Source organism: Jaculus jaculus, chromosome 2 (assembly GCF_020740685.1).
Source record: "Jaculus jaculus isolate mJacJac1 chromosome 2, mJacJac1.mat.Y.cur, whole genome shotgun sequence".
Lineage (NCBI taxonomy): Eukaryota > Metazoa > Chordata > Mammalia > Rodentia > Dipodidae > Jaculus > Jaculus jaculus.
The window spans coordinates 46,027,006-46,053,369 of record NC_059103.1 but is presented as its reverse complement, the minus strand read 5'-3'; the positions used below and the strand labels follow the sequence as shown (position 1 = coordinate 46,053,369).

Genomic DNA, 26,364 nt, shown 5'->3' with positions numbered 1-26,364 from the left:
AATTCCAGATCAGCCTGGGCTAGAGTGAGACCCTACCTTGAAAAACCAAAACCAAACAAACAAACAAAAAAAGGAGTGAAAAATACTGTACTTGAACTAGAATTATATTACTGCATTCCACCTCTTTTTAAGTTTTACTTATTTGAGAGAGAGAATGAGAATATGGGCAAGTCTGGTCCTCCAGCCATTACAAATAAACTCCAGATGAATGTGCCACTTTGTGCATCTGGTTTACATGGATACTGGGGAATTGAACTCAGGTCAAGGGGCTTTGCAAGCAAGTGCCTTTAACCACTGAGCCATCTTCTCAGCCCTTGATTTCACATGTTTGCAGAAGAATAATGGACGTCTTGTTTTCATCCTCCTCCACCTGAAAAAATGACATGACCTGCTCTTGTACATTGACTCACCTTGAACTTGCATATATGACTTAAGTTCTCAGGAACTGTAGGCTGTGATCACCCTCAGAACTTTGCACTGTTTCTGGCATAGAGCCTGAGGTCAAGGGCACAACATGTATGACTAACTAACAGGTTAGACGTTCAAATGCCCAGAGCACACACAACAGCTTGGCCAGCATCATTCTACTAGTTGATGTCAAAGGACATTCTTACCCACATTTATTGGCAACCTCCATGCAAGGGATAGTTCAATCCTTAACAATTTTACATGTAGTTGATATCACAGGACATAGGAAAAGAAGGTATGTGTGCAGGAGGAGGAACTACGAACGGTAAATGCACACAATGAAGAGGACATGGTTTCTGACCATGACCCATCACTTCTCCTTCTGTGTACTGGGCCCTTTGTAAGCACCTCATTTCATGGGTAATGTGTGGAGAGACCAGAAATGAGGCTGTGACCTCTGGGAAGATGGGGTTGGTGTGTTGGACATTTTGCTCCTCTAGTTGTAACCACAGTGCCAGCACGTCTTCCATAATACAAAGCAATCTGCTGAGTGACTTCTTGATCCTGAAAGTGGAGACTGTGAAGAAGTAAGAGACATATGCTAGGCATGTTCGCATTCAGTGTTCAGATTGCCCATTATTTTCTTGGAGATCCTGGGGCCCAGTAAATAGGTATCTTAAAACTTCATAGCACCAGTTTTGGAACATCTTTACCAGCTTTAGACTTTCCATTTCCATGTTTGGTCTTCAGACAATTGAAATATGGCCTATTAAGAAAAGAAATATCCTGACATTCAACTACAATTTGAAGGCAAGTCCCTTTTAATCAATAGATATGCAATCTAGAAAAGTGATTTCAGTTTTTAAGAATCTTTGATCACTATATTTAAGTTGTATTACATTCATAACATACTAAATTGGTATATATGATAATATCCACTGGATATTGTCCCAGGTAAACTACCACTGGACACTATTCCGAGGCTTACTGTTTAGTGTCATGAATTTTAAAAGAAGATATGTGCTTCTTTTATTTGCTCTCAATGCATAGAATGGAACAGCCTGTAACTAAGCCTAGAAAAAAAGACTTGGGCAGCAAGTTTGAGTTCGGGCTCTGATGCCATCAGACAGCCACATACAATGGGTAAGCCATTCTGATTTCTAGAATTCACTTTCCTGGTAGAGAAAGTATAGGGAAAGGACCACATGCTATTATGGTTCTCTGTGGGCTGGGGTAGGGGACTCAGAAATCTGGCGACATAAGCAAATGGACCAAGCTCACCAGAGCCAGGAAATGTTTGCTTTGATCTTGTTTTGGGACCTTAATTTCTAGTTCAATACTCAGCTTATATTCTATATTGAGTTTTTTATGTAAGCCTTACCTATCTACTAAGAATGATCCTCCAATGTGAAGCAAAGTAAATGTGAGAAATTTCACTCCAAAAGTGGTCATGCAGGGGCAGTGGTAGAGAACACGTCTGGCCAGTCAAAACAGTACTCTGATAAACACGAGACCACCGAGTGCCCTAGGGTAGGAAAGGTGAAATATCTGCTCAGAATTAAACGGAAACGTCCTCGGGATCCCTCTTTGGTCCACTTCATTGCCATTCTTAGGTGAAAAGACTGGCGGGAGTTAAATTCTGAGACAGGATTGAAGGTAGCAACCGACCTCCAGGAGTCACTGGCTGCCATGGCTGGGATTAAACTGCTCCTCCCTCCAAAATAATTCTGTTCCTAAGTCCAAATGTCCCTAAACCTTCCTCATAAAACATGATAGCCAGGCATCCACTGAAAAATACCAATTCTATCCGGAAGTCAGTGACAGACACCTTTGTAGGTCTTCCAGAATATCTCCCAGTGTTATTTTAAGTCTTATGTTGTGGTAGTGATCTTGGGGTTTTTCATCCCTCAATTGTCCTGGAAATGTCATTTTCAACTCAATCATAAATTCTAAGGAATTTAAAAGAGCAGCATGTTTTGTGATGGAGGAAAACATTCCACCTTGTCCATTCTTGTCACCCTGTCTTGGGAACTATATGCCAGTGTGTATTTGTCATCGCGCCTTGTCTTTTCCCCTCATCAAGTGCCCAGATCCCGAGAATAACAAGAGAATGCCATGAGCATCCTAATGCAAACAAGTCACTTAACAAATATATATATATATTTTTTTTCAGGGATATATATATATATATATCCCTGATAGTGAAATGTAATTACCAGTTGAGAGAAAGACCCCAGTTTGAAGAGCCTATCACATCTCGCGTCTCAGCACGCAGCTCCCCCCCCCCCACCCCAACACTGCTCCTGTTGTGTCGGATAGTGGCAGTGTTGAGCCCGGGAACCGGCGCCCAGCCCGTGGCGGTCCCCGCGGCCACTGAGTCTCCGCGGCTGACTCGCTCGCTTGCGGGAGCCACAGGGCCGCGAGGGCGCTGGGAAGCGGGAGGGGCGCAGGGGAGCGTGTGCGTGTGTGTGTGTGTGTGTGGCACGGGGTCCCCGATCGGCGTCCCAAACTGTTTTCCTTTCCCCCCTTGGCTAGAGCCCCAGCTCCCAGCAATTGACCTGAAATTCACCGTGGAGAGGGGAGGTGGAGACCGAGGTCGCCGGTCGCTGCTTCCCGGCTGCGCGCCTCCCGCCTCCCTGGGCTCCAAGCCTGGGAGCGGCTCGGACCATCCGGGTTGGGGTGGGGTGGTGGTGGTGGGGGGACGAACCGAGTGTGTGTGTGTGTGTGTGTGTGTGTGTGTGTACGCGCGCGCGCGCGCGTGTACGTGCGCCCGCGTCCCCACGGAGGAGGCAGATCGCGGGGTGGCCGTCCCCATCGCTTCGGCCGCGCTGCCTCCCCAATCCTCCTCCTCCCGTGCGCGCGCCCTCCCCCTTCCTTTCAGTAGGGCTCCGGGAGTCGGGGAGGGAGAGGGCGCGGGGAGGCAGGCACACGGGGCCCGACCCCACTCCAGCGCTCGCCGGGGACGCGGGCGGGCGGGCTGCCGGGCGGCAGGGAGGGTGCGTGGGTTGGCGGAGGGGACGCGGAGGGGGCGCCGGGCGGGCGCGGCCATGGAGCGGCGGCGGCGGAGGCGCAGGCTGCCTTAGGGAAAGCGGGAGGACCAGCGCGGACTGGGCCGGCGCCCCGGACCCCGCTGCACTGCTCAGCCAAAGCGCCCTCGCCCTCCCCGCCGCCTCCTGCCAGCCCAGCCGGGCAACGTCTCCTAAACCTCCAATCCATCCTTTGGAGAAAAGAAAATAAATAGCATTGTACGGAGAGACGGATATATATATATATATATATATATATATATATATACTTATATATATTCATACGCATAAATATATATATACATGTAATTTTTTTTGGCTGCTGCTAAAAGCAGCCGGGCTCTCCGCGCGCCCGCGTGTGCGAGTGTGTGTGCGTGCGGCGTGTGTGTGAATGTGATTACTCCAGGACTCCTCGGGCTCCGGAGACGCCATTTTCCCCCTTGATATCTCTCTCCATAAATCGGTGGCGCGGCGGAGGCGGCCGCGTCGGGCGGGAAGCGCGGGGACCAGCCTGGGCGCCCGCCCGCCGCCTCCCCGCGCCCGGGGGCCCTCCCCCACCCCCCGGCGCCCCCCGAGTCAGGGTGGCCCGCCGGCGCATCGCCGTTTTGACAGATGCTCATCGCCATGGAGTTGCCGCAGCACCACCTTTGGGGGCTCGGGCGAGCCACCGGACGAGCCGGGATCTGAGCGAGCGCCACCCGGGGCTAAGCCGAGCCGGAGCCGGAGCCGGAGCCGGGACATGGGTGAGCACGCGCGGCCGCGACCTTGGCCCCGGGTGGGAGTCCTGGGCGCACAGTCTTCGGCTGAGCTTTGTGCGGGGAAGTTGGGGGGGGGGTGGGATTCCCACCACCCCCTCGGCGAACCCGAGGCCGAGGGAAGCCGAGGTGTGTGTGTGTGTGTGTGTGTGTGTGTGTGTGTGTGTGTGTCCTGAATGCAAAAGTTCACGTCGCCTTGCCCGGGGCTTTGACTTTGCACCGGCTTGGAAGGCGAGACTGGGCCAAGGGGGCGGGTTGCAGGTCCCCGGTGAGGCTGCCCTGCCCGGGGATGGGCGCGATTCGGCTGGGCCGGTGGGTCTGCAGCGGCGCTGGCTTCGTTGGAGTAGCCCGTTGGTGGAAGCGTTGGGCTGCGGGGCTGGAGCTTGAGTTCCGCCTGATCTGATCCCCCCTCTCCACCTCCCCCCCCCCCCCACGGGGCATCCTCCCTGGGTCCTGCGGACCGCTGCTGCCTGCCGGTGCCGGGGCTGTGGGGTTTGGCGTGGTGGTTGAAGTGGACTGGGGAGGTGGAGGGGGAGGGAAAGGGGTGGAAAGACAGCAGGATATTTCGCCCCCCCTCTTTGTAACTTGCAGGTTAAGTGGAGCCAGAGAGCTACATTGTAGCCTAGTTGGTGGCGGGGGGGGGGGCGGTGAAATGTATCAGAATCTAACGTGTCGTTAATAGAGAACAGCAAGAAGGGATCCAGCCCTCGAAGGTTGGTCGTACGCTTGTGTTCTGATTATGTGTGTTAGTCTTTCTTTTAAAAAAAAAAAAGAAGAAAAGAAAATCTTAATCAGTGGTTTGGAGTGTCTTTCTTGTGCTGTCTGGTTTGGGGGAATTGTGTAAAGGCAGGAATTCCCTTAAAAGCAGACGAATGCCCTTTTGAAAGCACGCATTGTGTGCGTTTGTAGAGGAGCCCTGTGCTTGGGAATTAACAGCAGGCTTTCCCTGTTCGGTGGTTTCCAGTTGGAAATCACTCCGGAAAGGAAACCTTTCCGTATCGATTTATTGTATTTTTTTTTTTCTCTTACGAACTGTTAATCTTTGTCCAAAATACTGTCTAAGAAGTTCCTCAGACTCAAAGTCAGGTAAACTGGATGGGGTAGATCTTTAGCAAGATGGTGATAACAGGGATGCTGTTTGTGGTGGGAGCATTGTTGGGTAATTGCAATTTCCGATCGGTAGAGCATGCTGGTTCTAAAAAAAAAAATAAGTTCCTCCCGAAATGCTGTCTTTCAGCTCTCCTCCCCTACACCCTTCCACCCTCCTCCTCCCGACCGGCACTGCTTACTACAGTTCTGAAATTGGATCCAACTGGAGTTATTTTCATTGGAGATCAGGAAAGTTGTGCCTTTTGGAAGTAGGGGATGAGGGTAGAGGTTCTGGGCCTGTGGAGGGGGAGTTGTTATTACCCCCTGATGCTGCATTTATTCTTTATACATACCTTCCTGGGATGCTCAGCGTGCGTGTCTCTCTCAAAGGGCTACTGAGGGAAGGATTTCCGATTCGTTTCCGTTTCAAATAAACTACTCTGATAATCTCCTGGCTGATGTTTAATACTAAAAGGGCAATGAGTATGTCTCCTTATCCTTGCAGAAACTCTGTTCCGAAAGGGAATCGTCCTAGAATTTTACACAAGCTACTTTTCTTTCCCTGTCCTTCTCTACTTCCCTCCCCACCCCATAAGTATATACATCTTAAGTTTGGTTTGAATCCATGGTCTCCAAGGAAGTACTGGTTTTTACCTGTTTTTCTGTTACATTCCTTTCCCTTCTTTTCTTTTTTTCTTCATTCACCCTTCACCCTGTTTTCCTTTTTTGATTTTTCTCCTATAGATTTTCACTGAAAAGCAATTTCATAAAGCAGCAGTCACCACAACTCCCTGACAGTTTGGGCCCCATCCCCCACCCTCCTCTAGCTCACTCCACCAAACCTTCAGCGTACCAGCCACACTCAACTCCTTTGGCAAATCGTGTCTGCACGTGTGCTGTGGGGGATTTGGGAAGAAAGAATGTTCTGGGCAGGCCACATCAGTAACACAGGGACCAGACCTGGGTGGCCCCAGAATGCACACCCCAATTAGTTTGACCGGGAGGGGTATGCTGTGACAATTGGCCAGGGGAGGAGAAAGTTTGCCACATGTTAAGATGCAGCTAGTTTACAAGCCCAGGACCCCCGCTTCCCTTTCCACTGTCACAAAACTCCTGCAGGGGGGCTGATTTCTTTTGCTCTGAGTGGGATTCCCAGGTTTCAGGATGATGTTGAAGTTGTGTTTCTAAACTGTGCTTAATCTCATTGCCTGTTATCAGCCAAGGGTGTTAGGGCAGCCCATCTGAGCTGGGCAAATCAGAAAGGAGGAAGGAAGCAAGTGTGGTTGAACCGAGAGGATGTCCCAAGTGCTGGGAATGTATGCAGCCCCAGAAGACATGGAGACTCGGTCCTGTTTAGCCCATTATCCCTATCCCTAAGAAGAAAGGGGGGGGGGGGAAGGAAGGAAGAAAGGAAGGAAGGAAGGAAGGAAGGAAGGAAGGAAGGAAGGAAGGGAAGAAAGAAAAAGAAAGAAAGACAGGAAGGAAGAAAGGAAGAAAGAGGGAAAGAAAAGGAGTCTGGAGATTTGGATAAATTGGATTGAAGTTGGAACTGGGCTGTGGGAGCTGCAGCCAGGCTAGTAACCTGAGCTGGGCTGGGGGGAGGAGGTTGGGATCACAGGCAATCAGAAGCCAGTGGAGAGAAAGGGACTTGTCTCTCCGAGCAAGGGAAATAGTTTTGTCTCTGGAATAAACAAACTGAAGGTGGGGGAAGGGATGTCTTAGAGCAAATAGAAAGGGGAGCTTCCCTGATGGTGAGGTCCTTTAAAAAGAGAGCTGCTACTACCTCGGGAGGAAACATCCACTCCTTATATGTTCACGAAGGGGCCAGGCAAATGAAAGGTTGAAATCTGATCGTTGGCATGTTAGCACCAGCATGTTACAGAGAAAGACTGCTCAGAGGCCCAGCTCTGGACTCCCTGCAGGAGAAACCTGGAGATGTCCTTGAGGGAAGCAAACAGTCCCTGGTGCCATGCCTGTTTCTGGCCCATACTGACATTCCTCACAGGGAGCTGGCTACTTTGCAAGGTGCCTGACCGGGAGGAAGTTGGGGAGGAGAAAAACAAAGCATGAGATCCTTGTAGAATTTAGTTGAAAATGGTCAGTGGGGAGAGAAAGGAGGGAGACCTTTTCTGTGGAAGAAGTAAGTAGGTAGGCATTTTCTCATGGATTCCCTACCACTTTTCTGCTGTTATCTTAACTTTGAATTCCATTAGGGGCTGAATCAATACTTCTCTGGCACAAAAACTGTATGTCTAGGAGAAGCAAATTCTTGCATCACAGCCATTATTTTTAATTGTACTTCAAACTGCTCTGAAGTTTCTGTAACATATGCAAAGGGACGAAGACCAGAATTCACTTAGATGGAGTGAACATCCTTTCTGGGTTCCTGTGGAGACACTGAAACTTGGCTGGGCCTTGGCCTCCCAGAATGCCAGTTTCTTCCTTGGAGACTTGAAGCTTTAATTAAATCCAGAAAGCTATTGAAGGCAGACCCAGCCAATGAAATTCTGTTTCTCTGATGCTCAGGGATGAGAAATAATTTTTTTTCCTTTTTTTTTTTTTTTTTTTTGCTGGTGGCATTTCAAGTTGCTTCAGTTTTATTCCTGCCAGAATGGGGTAAAATTTTATTAACACATTAACATTATGTAAGGAGTTGCAGAACTTTAAAACTGGAATAATGTGATAGAGCTTGATCAGAGACCCATGGGCTGGGAGAATCATAGCAGGGGCAGGGCAAGGGAGCAGGAGTATGCTGTGTTTCTGGAGGGCTGGTAGCACTGGGCCAGAGAAAGCAAGCCTTGCAGAGTGCTTGCTGCATACCATGTTGCCTATTTATAAGATTCCTGAAAGGAAGAGGACAGAGTGATCCAATTCCATTTCTATCTAGTGGAACATTATATGAAAAGGGGTCAGCTATAATTAAATACCTAGAATGACTTAAAAAGGGGAGAATTTAGATTTACATCACAATTTCACATGTGTCACTTCATGACCACTGGTCTTGATGCTTTGAACCTCTAGTGAGGTGAGACAGCACATCACAGCAAGAGCACATGGTAGAACAAAACCACTCACCTGATTGGCCAGAAAGGGGGGGGGGAGGAGTTTGTATCCCAAAATATTTGAGTTAATGTCTAAAATACCGTCAAGGCCTTCCACTGGGTCTCACCATTCACAGGCCTACTGGTCCGCAGTAATACCTCTGTGGAGATGCAGCCTTTAACAACACATGGACCTCTCAGGGCCAGTTTCCATCCACATGATAGTCCTGGATGATTTTCTATAAGTGTCTGGGTCAGAACTGAGTTGAGAACGAATCATCATATGCATTTCTGTAGTGCACACTTCTTTGGAACCATGTCTTGCAGTTGTGTAAACTGTTAATGAAGTTGGCGACACTTTGGCAAGCCAAACATTTGATAAATGCTGAACTGAAAACATGAGGCTGCTCACAGAATGAACTTCATGAAGGTCGAGGATGGACATCCGCTTGTGTTATTATTTGGTTCTGAGCTCTCACCTGGTCTCCTATGAGAAAAACAACAAGTTGGGGCTCAATAAAGTTTTGAGGGATGTGAATCTTACATGACTTGGTTAAATTGATGACCACTAGAAGTCCCATTTAGAAGTTTCACATGTATAAAGCAGAGGCAGCTTTCCTCTTAGTTGATGTTTTACTCGCTTAGATGGCAAGCTCTAAGACTGATGAACTGTTATCAATGCTCTTTGATTTACAAACCAGCAGTTGTTGTCTTCTGCTGTTCCAAGCAGATGATACCAGTGTTGGGTGAAGAATGAGAGCAGCCCTGAAGCCTATAGGATCCCTTGGGAGGAAGCAGCAGCCTCTCCCAGGACCCATGGTGGATGACACCAGAGTGTGCTGCACAGATCTTGTAAAACACAGATAAGCTGTTGAGCTAACTCTCAGACAGGCAGAAGTTCTTCCTTTCCAAGTGCTGGGAGAAGTGGTGAGCATTATTATCTAGAAGAACATCCCTCTGATACAACTTATCTTTTCCTACCCCAAATTACTGCCTTTCATTTGCAACTTTGTTCTTTTGAAAAATATCTTTGTATTAATTCATCCTGTCAGGTCTCCCGGGGGGAGGGGGGAATAACGCTAAGGAAACATTTTATCCCAACTCAGAATATGAGACAGTGGATACATTGGGTTAATTGAGGTGACACAAGTTAGTGGCTAACCTGGGGGCCATGTGGCTATGTCAGTGTGAATAGCTTTGTCCTTAAAATGACAAGAGCTACTTTTGGATCCTGTTCTCACTATGTTCCAGCATATAATCCCAGCAAGTTATTTAGCCATTTGACCGTTGGTAACATAGTCATTAAAATAGGGATGGAGATGACTTTTTGCCCTACATCATAGGGGTTGTAAAGATGAAGTAATGCCACTGAACTCTGGGTGATGTTCGATGCTACCTCTTGAAAACTGGTGTAGGGATATTATTGTTGAGCTAGCCCACAAACGGATCACCAGAAATACTCCCAAAGCCCCCTGTGTCCTGGTAATTTGACTAATTTAATAGTATGTATTTATATACTGATGAATCAATTGAATGATTCAGCTCATGTTTCATATAAGTTGCATTATTAGATCCCTACTGTGCCGTCTGTCAAACTCAGAATCTCATGCTATGTCAGGTGGAGCTCAAGGAAGGTCCGAGGAAGGGCACTTTCAGTTTAGAGTCAGGAGAAAAAGCTGCAGAGATGAACAGAAAACAGGGAGTCCCAGGGAAGAGTGGAGCGGTTCTCTGTGAGAATACCATAGGAGGTGACAAGTGACATTCTAGACAGAGTTTCTGTAAAGAGAAGAACTGAGGGCTGGAGAGATGGCTTAGCGGTTAAGCGCTTGCCTGTGAAGCCTAAGATCCCGGTTCGAGGCTCGATTCCCCAGGACCCACGTTAGCCAGATGCACAAGGGGGCGCACGCGTCTGGAGTTCGTTTGCAGTGGCTGGAAGCCCTGGCGCGCCCATTCTCTCTCTCTCTCTCTCTCTCCCTCTATCTGTCTTTCTCTCTGTGTCTGTCACTCTTAAATAAATAAATAAAAAATGAACAAAAAATATATAGAAAACAGAACTGAGACTGCACCAGAGACATTCTCTACAATATGGAAAGTTCTTCACAGTCTTTTGCCTATTCTGTGCTCCTCCTTTTTCTTCTTCCTTTAGCTATACCTGATCCTCAGTGCCCACAGGCCTGCACCCGGCAATTTCCAGTGCTTTCCAGGGAGCCCCACCTGGAGTCAACACGGGGCCCTCTGTCACCTGTTCACCCCATGCCTCAGCAATCTCTGGGTTGCCACGTATTGTCTGGAAGGCGTCCTGACGGTTCCTGCTTAACCAGAGTGTCCAGCTCTTAGGACACATGGCACCACCTGACTCCCTCAGTGAGGACACACTAGCCACTCCCCACTTTCAGTTTGTCCTCCGGTTCTCAGAGCATTTCCCATTCAAAGCATGTGCCCAACACTCAGTCCTGCTGCTTCACCCCCTCAAATTTTGACAGAGAAAGGCTAAGCTTGCCCCGAAAACTCTGGACCTACTTAGAATATATATAGAGATAGAATATTACAAGTACACGTTTTTCTCAGGTGGACTAAGTCAGGAAACAATGAGGTGACACAATGAGGACCTCTTAGCATGAGTAATAACTAGTTGTGTTATTTTTATGTTTTTGGCTGTCTTTCAGGGGAAAAATAATTCACCCAATCTCAGCTTCTCTCTTAGAGCCCAAGAGGGAATATTCCCCCACAAGGGAGTCCTTTTAGTCTGGGTCACTCATTTATTTAATAACCAAATGCCGATTAAGTACACACTAGAGTGTCCTCACCATTCTAAAGACATAGCTGTTGACTTTCTCTGGAAAATCCTGTTTCACTTCTTGTCTACCACACTCAGTTTTGCACCTAACCAAGCCATCTTTCTTGTTGCTTCAGTCCGTGTGCTTCTCTGCGTGTTGATGAAGTGAGCTTTTCACAATGGTAACAAGAAAATATTGAGTAGAAAAAGGCACTCAGAAAGGAAAGTTCTAAGGGGAGGCTGGGCTGGTCACCTATTACCATACGATGGGATGGGTGTGTGTTGGTGGTGGTGGTGCTGGGGGCAAGTTCCGCTGCTTTTCTACGACATAGCTTGACCTACTGTAAAGAGCAAAGGTTAAGACTGAGATGGACTGTCCCTTCTGAAATTCTGGGGCTCTATAACTGATGTATCATAGAGATTTTAAAGCTTTTCTTTAAAGACCAGAGCTCCTCATACTCACTCACTAATGATACCCCAACAACTGTCCAAACCAACCCCACTGAGAATTAATGCACTTAGCTCAGTGTTTGATGTGGTGGAAAGAGTTATGGAAGGGGAAGTTGGTGCCCTGGGGTAAATTAAATCAGAAGCTCCCCAATTACAGAAGAAGAACAGGCTTGCAGGAAAGGGAGAGAGATGTTGAGCTGTGTGTGAAGCAACACCACGAAGAGAGGAATGTGGAAGGGTGAAAAGGGTTAAATTATCATCATCACTTTTGAAAACTGATCCTCTTTGGTGAAATGATGATGTTAACCCAAGGGAGATAGTCTAAAGTCAGCTCTGGGAAATCCAAAGATACAGTCCCTCTGAAGGCTCCAAACTGCTTCCTGTGCCCAAAGAGCATTGGAATCTCTGCTTCTTTCTCCTCATGCAGCTCTCGCCTGGCAGGGGAGGGGAGATTTCACCATGTTGATGGATCCTAAAGAGCCAGAAGGCTAGAGCTGAGCCTGTGCTTCTGGGATGCCCCCTTGATCTTCATAGCACTTGTCTGCCTTGCTACTGGAAACTTGTGTTCAGTAAATAATGGCTGCTTGGCTGGTTTGTGTGCCTGGTGGGAACAGAAGGAGCCCAGAGCCACAGTCCCCAGGGCTGTTGGATTGGAATGGGATGAAGGAAATTGAGCTTTGACGTTAGGCACTCTGAAAGTTTATATGGGGTCTCTGGATCAGCTGAGAGCACAGCAGGTGAATACCTGGGCAAAGAAATCCTGATGAGGCAGTTACTTTTAACCCCAGGTCTTATAAAGAAAAAATTGAGTTGAAAATGAAAAGGGAAACGCAGCAAGCAAATTGTATAAAAAGCAATTAAACATTATTTTTTCTTTCTGTCAGTGATTCAAAGGCTGTCAGTGGAAGGGAGCACCATGGAATTCTGTGAGGTGAGGAACTGCATAGAGCTTCTCGGGACTTGGAGAGATGTGGAGATGGTAGCGGTTGTTTTAGATGGATCAAACATGGTAGCCTGAGAATGCCCATTAGAGGCAGTGGGGCCACCCCATGCATGTCACAAAATAACAAAATCTGGGTGGCAAGTTCTGTTCAGTTGTCACTGGCTATATCTGTGACCCATCATTACGTACACAATGAGAAAAAGTACTGGTTAACAGTGGTGGCTAAAAACAACAATTTGAAGTAAAACTTTGGGGGCATTCTTTCCACTTACTACTCTGTAGTTTAGAACTCTAATACAGCACTTTACTAATTTTTTTTGTCCACAGATAGTTATTAAAGTCATAGCATTGCAGCATGTATGAACCATTCTTCCCGGTATTCCTGGATAAGGAAGGTCTGCTCTGAGGTGCAGCTTTTGCCCTTGGATGTTGGACAGTATACTTAAAGAGCCACACTTAATTAAAATGGATATTATTACAGTAGAGCTTAATTAGGAACATGATCCATGCTGAGGTTTTGTTATTTGTGTGATCAGTGCTAGGGTGTACTTAGGGAAGGCTTCAAGGAGGATGTGTCTGTTGGAGGAAGTGAGACATGGGGTCTTTCTTAGTGGTAGAAAACATTTGACACCAGGCCAGAGGTGGACTAACATAAAGAATGAATTTAGAATTGCCTCACAGAAGCAAATGCTAATGGAGAGCAAATGTTGCATGGTGAGACCCGGCAGCCCTGAGACGAAGGTCCAGGCAACTGATGTTGAAGGCTGGCACACTGCCTACTTGAGACCTTCTGTCCATAATGGGGACAACAAAACCCAGGTCCCTTTAAGTTGAAGTCTGTTTATGTAACCAAGATCTTGACTCATACTCATCAACTTTTCAACACTCTGATTCAGCAAAGTTAGTTTTCTCATTACCATGAAACAAAGATTATGTTTCTAGATTCCAATAGGTCCTGGAGAGACATCAAGAAACAGAGAATAAAGTCTATCTGCCTTTCATTTGGGTGGAAGATGTCTTAGATCTCATGTCAAAGAATGGAAGAGCTATAGACGGCTGTTAGACTGGTACTGAATTGTGGGAATCCAGAAGGCCACTACAAAGGTGGGGTATGCCAAGAAAAGCTTTAGAGAGTGTATGGGACAGGAGGTACATTCTGAACAAATGGGTGGTCTTAGGTAGGCACAGAGGCTGAAAGGCCATCCACCTGGGAATGTACAGGGAGAGAGAATCCATTTCAACACATGGCAATTCAGGTGCCAGACAGCAAGAAGCATGTCAGTGTTCCAGCTTCCCACCACTGAAATGAGGCATCAGTTCATTTCCCAAGTGAAAGGAGTGCAGGCCTGAGTAGCAAGGGAGGTATGCCCCTTAGAGATGTCCACCCGGACCACACAGGAAAGAGCTCTGATGTCTGACCTCCACTATGTGCTGTCCCTCAACAGCTCTTCAGTCTGGAGTTCAAAAGATGTATCTTTAAAACCAACAGTGACACTATATATTACCATTTGCATTGAGGGTTGGCTATTCTGAGGCACAAGGTTTCCTAAGATATTGGAAATTATCTCCATGACTTTAATGCATACTTGGAGAAGGAACATATAAGTTTCAGTGGCAATGCATTGTTTAAATTAGAGCTTAACCTAAGGACCCCGGTTCAAGGCTCGATTCCCCAGGACCCACGTTAGCCAGATGCACAAGGTGGCGCACACGTCTGGAGTTCGTTTGCAGTGGCTGGAGGCCCTGGCGTGCCCATTCTCTCCCTCTCTCTCTCTGCCTCTCTCTCTCTCTCTGTCTGTCACTCTCAGGTAAATAAATAAAAATAAACAATTAAAAAAAATAAATTAGAGCTTAAGGTAGAAGAGAAATTTTATGAAGGAAGGGAAGTGGTGCTAACATTTGTTTAGCTGTGTGGCATGCCTTATATATTCTTTTCAGTAGAAGCATAAATATGTGTCAGATTATACTTTGTTGTCAAATGACAATGAACAAAGCAATTGTTGAGTCAGATGGTTGAGAGGTTGGGAAATGTGAACTAAGGCTAACTATGCAGGAAGGTCTGGAAAGAAAGAATAAGGAATTTATCATCTGTTCTATCATTTAGTTTATCCTTATAATCTCCAAGTATATCTGCCCTGTTTGTCCCCAATTTATACATGACTGATGGAGGACTAGAGTTCAGTGATCATTCATGCTGGTTGTCTGGAAGTTGGTAGCAATACGGATCACATGTCAGTTGGATTCAGACAGGACTGCCTCTGGGATCTCAACAGTCCCTCAACTTCTGCTTTTTTTATATATATCTGCATATTGGGTATGGTACATCTCTGCATTAAATCATGTGGTAAAACTAAGAGTTAAGCCAGATAACACAATTAAGTAAAGTGGGAATATACCAGACACATGCTGAAAGAATCATGTCTAGCATGTGTCTCTCTCTACATTATGTGGATAGGAAATACCATGATCACAACAAAGTAACCACAACTCACCTATTCTGGCACTATTTTGTATATGTTGTTTGGTTTTCTTCTTGTAACATTTATGAAGAGAATAAGGTGCCACTGGGACTAGATGGTCTGGTAAGTCTGATGGCAAACTGACTTTAAAGCTCTTATCTGTGGAAGCATTTATGAGCTTTTGATAAAAATCTGGCATACTTTTGTATTTTCAACATATCATTATATGAAAAAAGCTGTAAAATGATATATACATGTCATGTATCGCCTAAGAATGGGGATATATTGACTCTAAGAACTACAGTGCTAGATGAATTTTGTGGTTGTGCAAACACCAGTGTGGTGGTTTGAATAGAATAGATGGCCCCAATATATTCAGTTGTTTGTTTGATGTTTGCATTCTGTAGCCACCTGGCTGGAGGCAGTGTCACTGGGTAGATCTTTAGGTGTGGTGGTGGTTTTCAGGTTTCAATCTAAAGATATGCAAAGTGTGCCTAGTTGGAGTTCCTGAAGTGTGCTGTGCTGTGTGGCTTTTTGGCTTTTGGCTTTTAGGCTTGTGCTTCTCTCTCTCTGCTTGGTCCTATGAAGGCAGGCCAGCTTCTTCTGCCATTATGGAACTTCCCCTGGATCTGTAAGCTTCAATAAATATCCCTTCCTCCATACCTGAGCCTGGTCTTGAAGTTCATCTCAATGAACCTGAAGCTGTCTGCTACAACCAGAGAGTGGTTGTACATATACCTAGATGGTGCAGAGTGATAACTCCAAGTGGCCTTTGGATGCATTCAAGACATGTATACCTGACGTGGATGAGGTTCCTTGATGTATAATGGAATGTCAGTATGGCATACCATCTTTTACTAAGCCTTCTTTATCAGCAGAAACAGAATATAAAATAGTGATACACAAAGGTAGAGTAGAAAGTAGTGTAGAATAGGAAGCACATACACTGGTAGCATGGTCCGTTACGGTATTTCTAGAGTATTATCTGCTGTACCTCACTGTAATGCTATTATGTGACTCGTATTTATTGCAGGGATTTTTTTCACCTTGCTTCCCTTCAGACACGTAAGTAAGCCCTTGCATTATGATAGTATAATGATTGCAACATCCCTAGGTGATAGAACAGTTTCGGCTTCCTTATAATTTTATGGTAGCACCATCATGCATGAGGTCTGGTGTTGGCCTAGATTGTGCTACTCAGTGCGCTCAGGTATCTGGTCTCAGCTCTAGAGACTCTACAGGTGACCAATGCCCTTGGGCACATTTCTAACCTCCCTGGACCTTTTAGGACAGAAACCCTGGATCCTAGGACTGTCACGTGGTTTGAACTACTCATCAGTATAAATGGCTCAGCGGAAGCCACTAGAATGAGCTTCTTTCCACTATGATAGGGTTCTTTCCTTGGTCATGTGGAGGGATAGAGGCAGTAAGGAGAAGCTAGTGCCTGGGCTCTGTTTGCAAACCTGTAGACTAGCCTGCCCACACCACAGAGATCTTATCTGAGGAGTCAACACCCAAGGCCCATGGTACTGCAGCGCATTGTCACAAGGCAGTGCTTTTTGCAACAAGAGTCGGAACTGTTGGTTAACAGAGTGTCAAGCCTCTAGCTTCAGAGGCTTTATTGAGCCTCTTTCCCTGTCAAAATCCCCACACACCAGGATTGACACTGTGGGCTTAGTTTTGGGCTCGTCTCAGTCAGCTCAGCGAGGATGAGCTGCAGGGGAAGACTTCAGAGGGCTTCTGGGCGCCAAGTTGAGGAGACAAGACTCTGCACCTTGAAATGCCAGGCTGGAAGGGCATGTAGAACTGACCTCATGCCACCCCTTCTTTCATTAAATTAAGATGGGAAAAGGAACTTCCCCCAAGTATCAGAGTGCTACGTTTAGAGTTTCTGACTGAGCCCTATTTCCTCTGTGAGACAAAGTAGGAGCAAAAAGAAAGATACAGACCAGGGGACCAAGTCAAGTTTAACAAAAAAAAAAAAAAAAAAAGTAAGCATTTTATGAAGATGATCCCAGATAATTATGATCTCATTTAATATTTAATCTTCAATTACTTCTCCTAACAGCCCCTGAGGTAAGATTATTATCCGATTTCCAAATGAGACTTGAATAGATTAAAAACATCTCCCAGAACACAGTTACTAATGGAAAAGAGACTAAGTGATCGAATTGTAGGACCATCAGTTCAGGCTACTCCTACCTTCTTTTCAAAGACAAGAACAGCTTGAATGCTTACTTTTGGACAGTTCCTCTGCTTGTTTACTGAACTCTCAAGAGACCCACTCAAAACATAGTCCTTCCCTTCTTTCATAAAGCTCACATTCTGGTGGACAAGGATAGACAGTTTGCCAAATGCTTTGGTGACAGAATGCCCAAAGAAATGAGAGGAAGAGGAAGAAGAAGAAAGAGAGAATGAGTATGTTCAAGAAATGACATTAAAAGTCACTTTAGCCAGTCTCCATGATGGAGGCAACACTTGACCCAAATCTTGAGATAATGAGATAACTCAGAGATAAGGGAAGGAGGACCCTCCAGCCAGGGGAACTAGCAGACCATCACATACAGTAACATCCAAGGCAGCTCCTGATGGGCTGCTGGAGGATGTGGTAGAAGAACTTCAGGACTGCTACTCGGTGATGGTTAAAATGTGCTGTGGCATGTACCACACAGGTGTGCTGAGTGCAAGGAAGCCCTTCCCCTTTGATGGGTTATACCCTGTGGTGGTGTCAGCAAACTGTGGCGTAGGGCTGCCTTTGTCTTTGCTGATTGAGAGCTGCGTATGGGTGGGGTCACTTGATCCATTTGCCAGAGATTATAGATTATTTATTTGTTCTAGAAATTTCTGCAGCAGGAAGGATTTCAAGAAGCACCATTCAGAGTTCTAGGCACTTGAATCAAAGTGGGGCCACCTGGACTTTGATACAGTTCTTCCTTCCACATTCCACATTCAGAATGATGGATTTGAAAGTGTCTTCATATATCAGGAAGTGTTCCAGGCTCTGGGGATGTCATGGTGAGCAAAATAGATACAGTGCTTAGTGTCTTAGGGCTTAGTGTCTAATGGGAGGGACAGAATATACTAAGAGGGGCACAAGTGTTCAATTATGTAGGAGATTCCAGTAAAGATATACTCGAAGCACAGAACAGAATCCTGACCTTATGTGCAAAGCTCAGAGAAGAAACATTTAACCACTTCTTGAGCAATAGATAGGCGTTACTGTAAGCAGGCAGGTTGGGGAGGAGTGGAAGTAGGGCATTGACTTCTAGGTGGAGATGTTTCTTCCATTAAAGTCATGTGATAGACTCTTAAAGAGTTGTCACAATGTGTGCTATAGATTTTAGTTGTTCAGAGCTTCAAAGAATCCAGAAGAAAACCCCCATGTAGAATTGCAATAGATGGATAGCAACTGAATTTTTAAAGAACACATAGTGAAAATTTTTCATCAAACTCTGGTTTGTGAAGTTGATTTACTCCTTTGATGACAACACTCCCACCCTGGCTGGCTTTCAAGTCGCTGACTAGACTTTTCTGAATGTGAAGTTTAGGGTGGGGGGGGGCGGGAACACAGGGTGAGCTCTCTTGAGTGCTAGCTCTGGCTTCAGCATACTATTGTTGCTGTTCGCATAGGGAGGGCTGAGATAACAGCTGATAGCAGTAATAGCCTGGAGAGTAGGGTTGGACTGTTTGTGATGGATGGAAACGGAACTCAAAGTCAGACAGACGCTTCCTCTTTGAGCCAGGGTTTCCTCTTTGTGACTCCCTTCTCCTCAGAGTATGAGCAAGGAGATAATGCAACAGGAGGCCTAAGGGGGGAAAACACTCAAGATAAAAGGAAGGCTATCATGGAATTAGTTTACAATGACAGCCAAGTAAGAATTTTAAAAACTGTCTGGCATCTTCAACAAGATGAAGCATGACCCCTGAAGAATGAGAGCCTAAGGTGTCAAGGAGGACAGATGGGATGAAAAGGCCTCTGAGTCAGCTGGACGGATGAGCAATGACTTCAAGAAACATGTCAGGAATATGTCTTGGGCAACTGTAGAATTGAAACTCCACGACGAACCCAATAAAGGCAAAGGGGTCATGGAAAATTAAATTAAAAATCATGTTATAGAGGACAGATAAGTGTGTGGTCTCCCACAAAAAGGACAGAAAGAAAAGAGCGGGGGATGGCTAGAAATGAAAAACAGAGGGGAATTCTAGACTAAGAATGATGAGAAGAACTTGAAAGCCAGAATCACTGAGTGGAAAGAAAATAAATAAACTAAAGGAAAAATTAAAAAGAATATTCCTGAGGTAGAATAAATCTGTATTCATAAACCTCTTGAGGGTCCAGGAAATCCATGGGAGAAAGCCACATTACACTCACTTTGCAATTAATAAAATTCTACATGACAAGAATGAAGGTCTGATGTACATATGTAATACAACCCTGCACTTTCTCTTAAGTGATAACAATCACTGCAGCCAATCTGAGGCAAAAACCAGACTAACCTTAGAATTATACAGCCAGCCTAGAGTTTGTTGTCATTGTTTTAGCATGTAAAGATGGAAGAAGACCTTGGCATTGTGGCAAATTAGCCCAGTACTCCCAGGAAAACTAAGCAGGTGGGGAAATGAATTCTGGCTATTTACCTCTAAGAGCCTGTGTTTTTTTTTTTAAATTATAATAGAGTTTGACTACCAGGAAATCAAGAGTAACCCATCTCTAATGAAAGAGATAAAGAGGAGAACATTTCTCCATTTTTGTTGCTGAGGCACTGAGGCTGATAGGGGTCTTAATGAGGATTCCTTGAGGCAGATTCCTTGAGGCCAGGATTCAATCTTTTGAGTCTTAATGAATCTACCAAGGGCTTTGACTGTTTAACCATGTTGAAGATTTGGAAAGCATCACTCAAAGTGACAGTGACTAATGGACAAGTGGATGGGGCTCTGAGAACACAGGAAATAGCGGAGGTGGATGATCCTGGGTAAACCCATCTTGAGTTGTTTCTTCTGATATATATATTATATCTAATTATATATATACATTATATATTATATACCATATATAATATATTTTATATATCATATATAATATATAATATCATATATAATATATATTGTATCATATATAGTATATATATTATATATCATATATAATATATTATATAATATGTTATATATATTATATCATATACAATATATATATTATTTATCATATATATTATATGTGTGTGTGTGCGTATGTGTGTGTGTGCGTATGTGTGTGTGTGCGTATATATATATATATATAAACTAGTTCAATCCAACAACACTTCCTGAACATCCCTTGTATGTTGGGTGCAGTTTTGTGCATTGTGATACCATGAATGACCGAAATGCCACTAATGCCTCTTCTCAAGGGACTCCAAGTACATTTTAAAAGGGAAAAATATTTGAAAACAGAGAATAAGACCAGCCTGTGGTCAAGGTATTGGGTGGGGTAAATATACGGCACAGAAGGACTGAGGCACTGCTTCTCAGATGCCAGCCCGTCAGAAGCATCTGGAAAATGAGGAACACTGGAGTGCATTCTGATTCTGTAAGTGGAGCTGGGGAATTCACATGGTTTCTACTACAAACTCCAGCATAAGTAAGAGCTTCCCAGGCAACAGGAGGAGAGTATATTTTAGACTAGGGGGGAAAAAAATTGCAGATCTGAAGGAAAGGGAAGATGGACTGTTTGGGGAGTACTTTGGTGTGAGGAACATTTTAGCCATTTTTTCTCTCGGCCCCTGGAGAAATGATGCTGTTGATTCACACTGTTATATTTGGAATTACCCCAGAGGTCTTTGGCTGCACAAGGTAACTTTGAACCCATAGTCCGTTCATTGTTGAGGAAAGGCCTCAGAACAGCTAGTCTAGCATCTCAGTGCCTATAAACTGCAGGAGTAGAAACCAAGTTACCACACTCCTGTCCCAGTGTTCTTTCTAAGAACTCCACTCCTTCTTCATCCTACTCCTTTCTTTTTAGAACTTGCTGAGCAGTTATTTCCTAAGAAAGTTTTATTGTTCCAAGCCCCATACCTGAGCAATGCAGGAAACCAGGGAAGGGTTAGCTCCTGTTGCACTGGAGGCCACGAGCCAAGTACAGAGTGTCCATTGTGTGCCGCCCCCTCAGGAACAGTTGCTGTTCGCTGAAGTGTGACAGGGCAAAACACTTTTGCCTTGCCTCTGCTCCCTCCCCCTGACCCTCTCTGTGTGTATGAGAGTGTACATGTGCTCACATGTGTGTGTTGGCAGGGGCCTATCACATAAGGATTGGCAGTTGTCTCCCAGACTCACCAAAACAACTTGAACTGTGTATGGAGGCTGACAGGTGAGTGCTGAAAAGGCTCAAACAGAATGGCGGCTTTGTGTGCCTGTGAAGTCAGCAGACAGGTTAGGTTTCTTTGCTCTGAGCTTTTGAAAGCTTTTATTTTTTCTTTTCTAAGGTGAGAGGCTCATGTGGACACGGGGGCTGGGTCACTGTCCCCAGAAAAGGCAGAAAATGTGTCAGAGGCTCCCTGGATGGGCAGAGCTACTGTTGGAGTAATTTGAACATAGGTCTTTGAATAGCTGTCAGGGGCGGATGCCTTTTCATTCAGAAAGAAATTTTAGAAACCTTCCAAGTGCCCCACCCCATACTGGACCTGAAGTTAATGGAAGCATTATTTAACCACAGTCGGCCTCAACCTGAGAATGAATTGTAGCTGCATTACAAAATTAAGATGTGTGTGATCAAAACAACCAGAAAACAACATAGGGCTGGTGTTTGGTGGCAGTGTAAACAGCCGGCATGAAAGGGGAGTTAAACCAGGAAGTAAGTGCTGGGGCTCAAAGTTTGTAAAATGTTGCAAATAACTTGGACATTTGGGATCTGTTTGTCCTTGTTCATTTGCTCATTCATTCCTTCATGTCACACTTAGAGAGCACCGGTAATATGCTAGGCACTGCACGGATCAATGAAAAGGGATATAAGGACCGAATCTATAGATTCATGAAAATACTGGTGCAGAAGGAGCTCCGTGCATGTTGTGCTGCAGTGGGGACAGTTCTGAATTAGGTCGACAGTGCACCTTCGTGGCTAATACGGCCTGAGACTGAACTCTCAGTATGAAAGCAGTGTGAGAGATCTAGATGAGTATGTTTCTAAACGCTAGGACTCTTTGCAGTGGCATTATTGATTTATTTGTATTGTTTTAGCATAAAGAATCTCAACTGCCCTGATTCAGGCCCACTTGCAATAATTTCAGCTGTGAGGCAACTTTTCCCGTGACCCCTCTGCCTCTCATACAGGGTTCCCTGAATTTTGGCATGCAGAGTGAGGATTGGATTCTGTTTCTAAAGTAGAACTTTGATAGTGTCTTTCCCCTCTTGGTACCCCTTAAGTGGCTTTTCATTACCTAGACAATACAATCCACACTTACTAGTGTGACCCTCAAGGGTTTCCATGATCAGCCTTTGCTTGCAGGTGCAACTCTCACCAGCCCCCTACTTTGTTCCACGCCCCTTAGCCAGACCAGCTCGCTCTTTCACAAGCCTAGTCATGCACACTGTTGGCTCACTCCTTGCCTTGTGCTGCTCTGATCATCTGCCATTGTCTTCCCAGCCTACCTACCAAACCCCAAGCTCCAAACAAGACCTTCAGCCTTGACTGGGTGACAACACACCCTTCTCTTTTTGCCTCTGTTCTTTAATTTTCTACTCTATTTATGATTATTTTTTCAATCGGTGAGCCAGAATGTATAACCTCCTTGAGGGAAGGATGGGTATTTTCTTTCTCTCCTCACAAATAGGTAAATATTTAAAATAAAAATTAATATCTGAAAGAAATCATTTTTAAATGGAAATGTTTTCTTTACACTAAATGGACACACTTCATGCTCCCATCCGTTTATTTGTAGTAATATTTTAGCTTCTTTTTTTATTTTTATTTTTTCACGAGAGAGAGAGAGAGAGAGAATTGGCATACCAGGGCCCCCATCCACCACAATTGAATTCCAGACCCATGTGCCATCTTGTGAGCATGAGCTACCTTGTGTGCTTGCATCACCTTGTGCATCTGGCTTATGTAGGAACTGGAGATTCGAACAGGGACCCTTAGGCTTCGCAGGCAAGCACCTTGAACATTAAGCCATCTCTCCAGCCCTATTTTATCTTTTTTTATGTCATCACAGTATTTACCATGTATAGTAATGCCCCATTCTGGTTTAAAGGTCCCAATAGATTTCTAAAGTGCTTCCTATGAAGTCTGTGCCTTACTTAGGACCTTTATTGTCACTTTTACTTATGAATAACTCTGTTGGGTAACTACTAGAAAATTAAAGTGTGAAATTGGCAGTGTCTACCAAAGGAAATAAACCTTGAAGGCTGCTATCATTAGAAAAAATGACTTCTAGTGTATACTGGGCTGGGGTGACCACAGAAAGAGACCTGATAGACTTGCCCTGTTGATAAGTAGGAACGTGTCCTGAGATATCTTGATATTTCCAGTAGCTACTGGGACTGTTGTATCTGTCACTGATAAGAGAGGCCTCCATGAATGTTGACTAAGTTTTTGTTTGCTTACTAGTTTAGAGATAGGGTCTCCCCGTGTACTCATGGCTGGTTTGGAACTAATTATGTAGTTTAGAAATTGTTATCTTCCTACCTTAGGCTCACAACTGCTGGGATTATAGGCATGTACTGACACACCTGGCTTAAATATACTTTTTTAAAAATTTGAAAAAAGAAAAGAGCTTTGGGATATATAGGCACATCAGTTTAGATGGGACAAAGGATCAAGTAAAAAAAAAAAAGTAAAAAAAACAAAAAAGATGGCAGGTATCATCTGGTCTAACTGCCTTTCCCATCCCAAAGAAGGATCTTGGTCCTGTGTGCAGGGTGAGTCACAGGTGGCAACAGCTGAGGATTTCCTGTACAGTCTCAGCAAAGCCTGGTCACTTCCAGAAAAAAAAAAAAAAAAAAAAATGCATTCGTTGGTTTTTCTCCAGAGTGGAAGCAGTTAGCAGCGTGGTGCCATTCTCAGTGGGCAGAGCATGCCCCTGGGCATTGCAGAGGAGCAGAAATGGAGTCCATGTGGAAGCCCCAGCTGCTTTTCTGTATGATGTCATAGGGCACTGGCTGAAGACATGCAGGTTCCACCCCAGAAGTACGTGCTCAGTCTTTAGGTTTCTGCAGCTGGCTGGCTGGAAGGTGTCTTTACCAGCATCATTGGATACTATTTGGCAAGCGTATTTGCAGGGCAGTTACTCAAATGGATAAAAGCAGGTAGAAACTGAAACTGTAGAGCTTTGGGGCCTAAGAAGGCTGCAAAGCGATGAGACCTCACCCTTAGGGTGGGAGAGATGCCATCTAGAGGTTAATGCTGTTTGGGGGCTCTAGGTTTCCTTCTAAAAATGGACTTTGGAATTTCTTTTGGCCTTTGAAATGGAGCCCAAACTTGGGAATAATGGAACACCAGTTGAACGAGTGGATAATTTACCTGATCTTGTGAGAGCTTGGGGACATTCCAGTATTTATCTTCTCATCTTGGAGCAAGGTAGTGATGATCCTTTGAGGGTGTGAAGGATTCCTGACACATACAAGGGCTTTGAAATGCTGCTTCTCTTTGTCTCCCTTTTATTATTATATAGGCATACTAGCACTTCATCTAAGGAACAAGAAGGAAAATTAAATTATGTATAATGGCCATTTTTTTAGGAAAATAATTTAAAAAGATGAGATAGCTTACTTTTTGTCAATGGAAAAATATGTTCTGCATTAGTCTTGATATTGCAGGTGATTTCCTACTGAAATATTTTTACTTTCCTTTCTTAACCCTCATCCCTAAGGCTTGCATTTGTTTTAAGAATCAGGTTGTTGGGTATGGTGACTCAGGTTTGTAATTCCAGCAGGTTGAAACAGGATTGTTCTTAGTTCAAGACCAATCTGGACTATACAGTGAGTTCCAGGACAGCTTGGGATATGGGCATCTCACAGAACAAAAAGAAACAAACAAATAAACAAAAACAACCAAACCAAAAAGATCTAGAAACTTGGAATACTTGAAATAGCATATAATGAAAAGTAATACAGAAAAATGAAGAGGTAGACCAGATGTCCTTCCTCCTCTAAAGGGGTCAAAACTTGCGCCAACTGGGACCTGCTCTTCACATGGAAGAGGGAAGTGGAACACAAAAAGCTACCCAGATGGAGTTTCTCTAGACCTTAGCATCAGCTCTTCAGACTTCTCTTTCATTCTGGTTGGCTTTGCTGTGACTCAGCCAGCTGTCATTTCAGTATAAGAAACCTCTCTTTAGCTTGTTCCTGGCTGGAGGACTCATCCCTCTTATCTTTATTCTTGGGCCTGAAGCTATAAAAACGGATAACAATACATTATGAATACATGTGTGAGTGTGTTTCCCCCTGTGCTCTAATACAATCCAATTTGTCTATACACACATTCTCATAGAGTTTGTTCTGTCATTTTTTTTTTTTTCTGATGTCATAGAAACATGGGGAAGGACATTGGTAAACTTGAGATTGGATATCTTTTGGGGTCCTGTTCCTTCCTACCATAGCTAATTATCCCTTTGCTTCTCCTTTGCAGATCTAATCTCTTCTGAACACCTCTCCATGTGTCCATCCCTGGGACTCTGAACCCAGCAATTGGATTACTTTGTTCTTGGAATTTTGGGTGTCTTCTCTTTTCACCTTTTTCTTCTCCCTCCCCCTCCTGAGAACTCCTGAAGACTATAGGATTGTCATGGAGTCCAGGGAAATTTTAAGCAGCTCCCGACAGAGAGGGGGCGAATCAGAATTCCTGCCTGGTTCCTCAGGCAAGTCCCCGGCTGCTACTAGCTGTGTAGCAGAACCCTTGCTCTCTGCTCCAGGACCTGGGAAGGGCATCCCTGTGGGTGGAGAACGCATGGAGCCAGAGGAAGAGGATGAATTGGGCTCAGGGCGTGATGTGGATTCCAACTCCAATGCAGACAGTGAGAAATGGGTGGCTGGAGATGGCTTGGAAGAGCAGGAGTTTTCCATCAAGGAGGCGAACTTCACTGAAGGCAGTCTCAAGTTGAAGATTCAGACCACAAAGCGGGCTAAGAAACCCCCCAAAAATCTGGAGAACTATATATGCCCCCCTGAGATCAAGATCACAATAAAGCAGTCTGGGGACCAGAAGGTGTCCCGTGCTGGAAAAAATAGCAAAGCTACTAAGGAGGAAGATAGAAGCCACTCCAAAAAGAAGGTAGGAAACCTGTCTTACAGGTTTTTTGTTTTGTTTCTCTGTTGCTGTTTTATCTCCAACTTTTAAAGGTCCAATTGCATACTATTTATTTACCTTTGAATTGCTAGTTCCTGCAAATATTTAGGGACTTCAGGGAAAATCTCAGGTATAATTTGGTATAATGTCCTATAATCTGGTA

The 26,364-nt window shown here is 44.9% G+C and overlaps 1 protein-coding gene across 1 annotated transcript in view; it reads left to right on the top strand.

The window, feature by feature from the left end:
* Positions 1-4,039: 4,039 nt before the first annotated feature.
* The window catches only part of Setbp1 (SET binding protein 1), a 404,432-nt gene continuing 382,107 nt past the window's right edge, over positions 4,040-26,364 (top strand). Inside the window, exons 1-2 of the mRNA XM_004656502.2 lie at positions 4,040-4,177; positions 25,545-26,186. Coding sequence (XP_004656559.2) covers positions 25,701-26,186 — 486 coding nt within the window. The 5' untranslated portion in view covers positions 4,040-4,177; positions 25,545-25,700. The remainder of the gene's footprint in view (positions 4,178-25,544; positions 26,187-26,364) is intronic.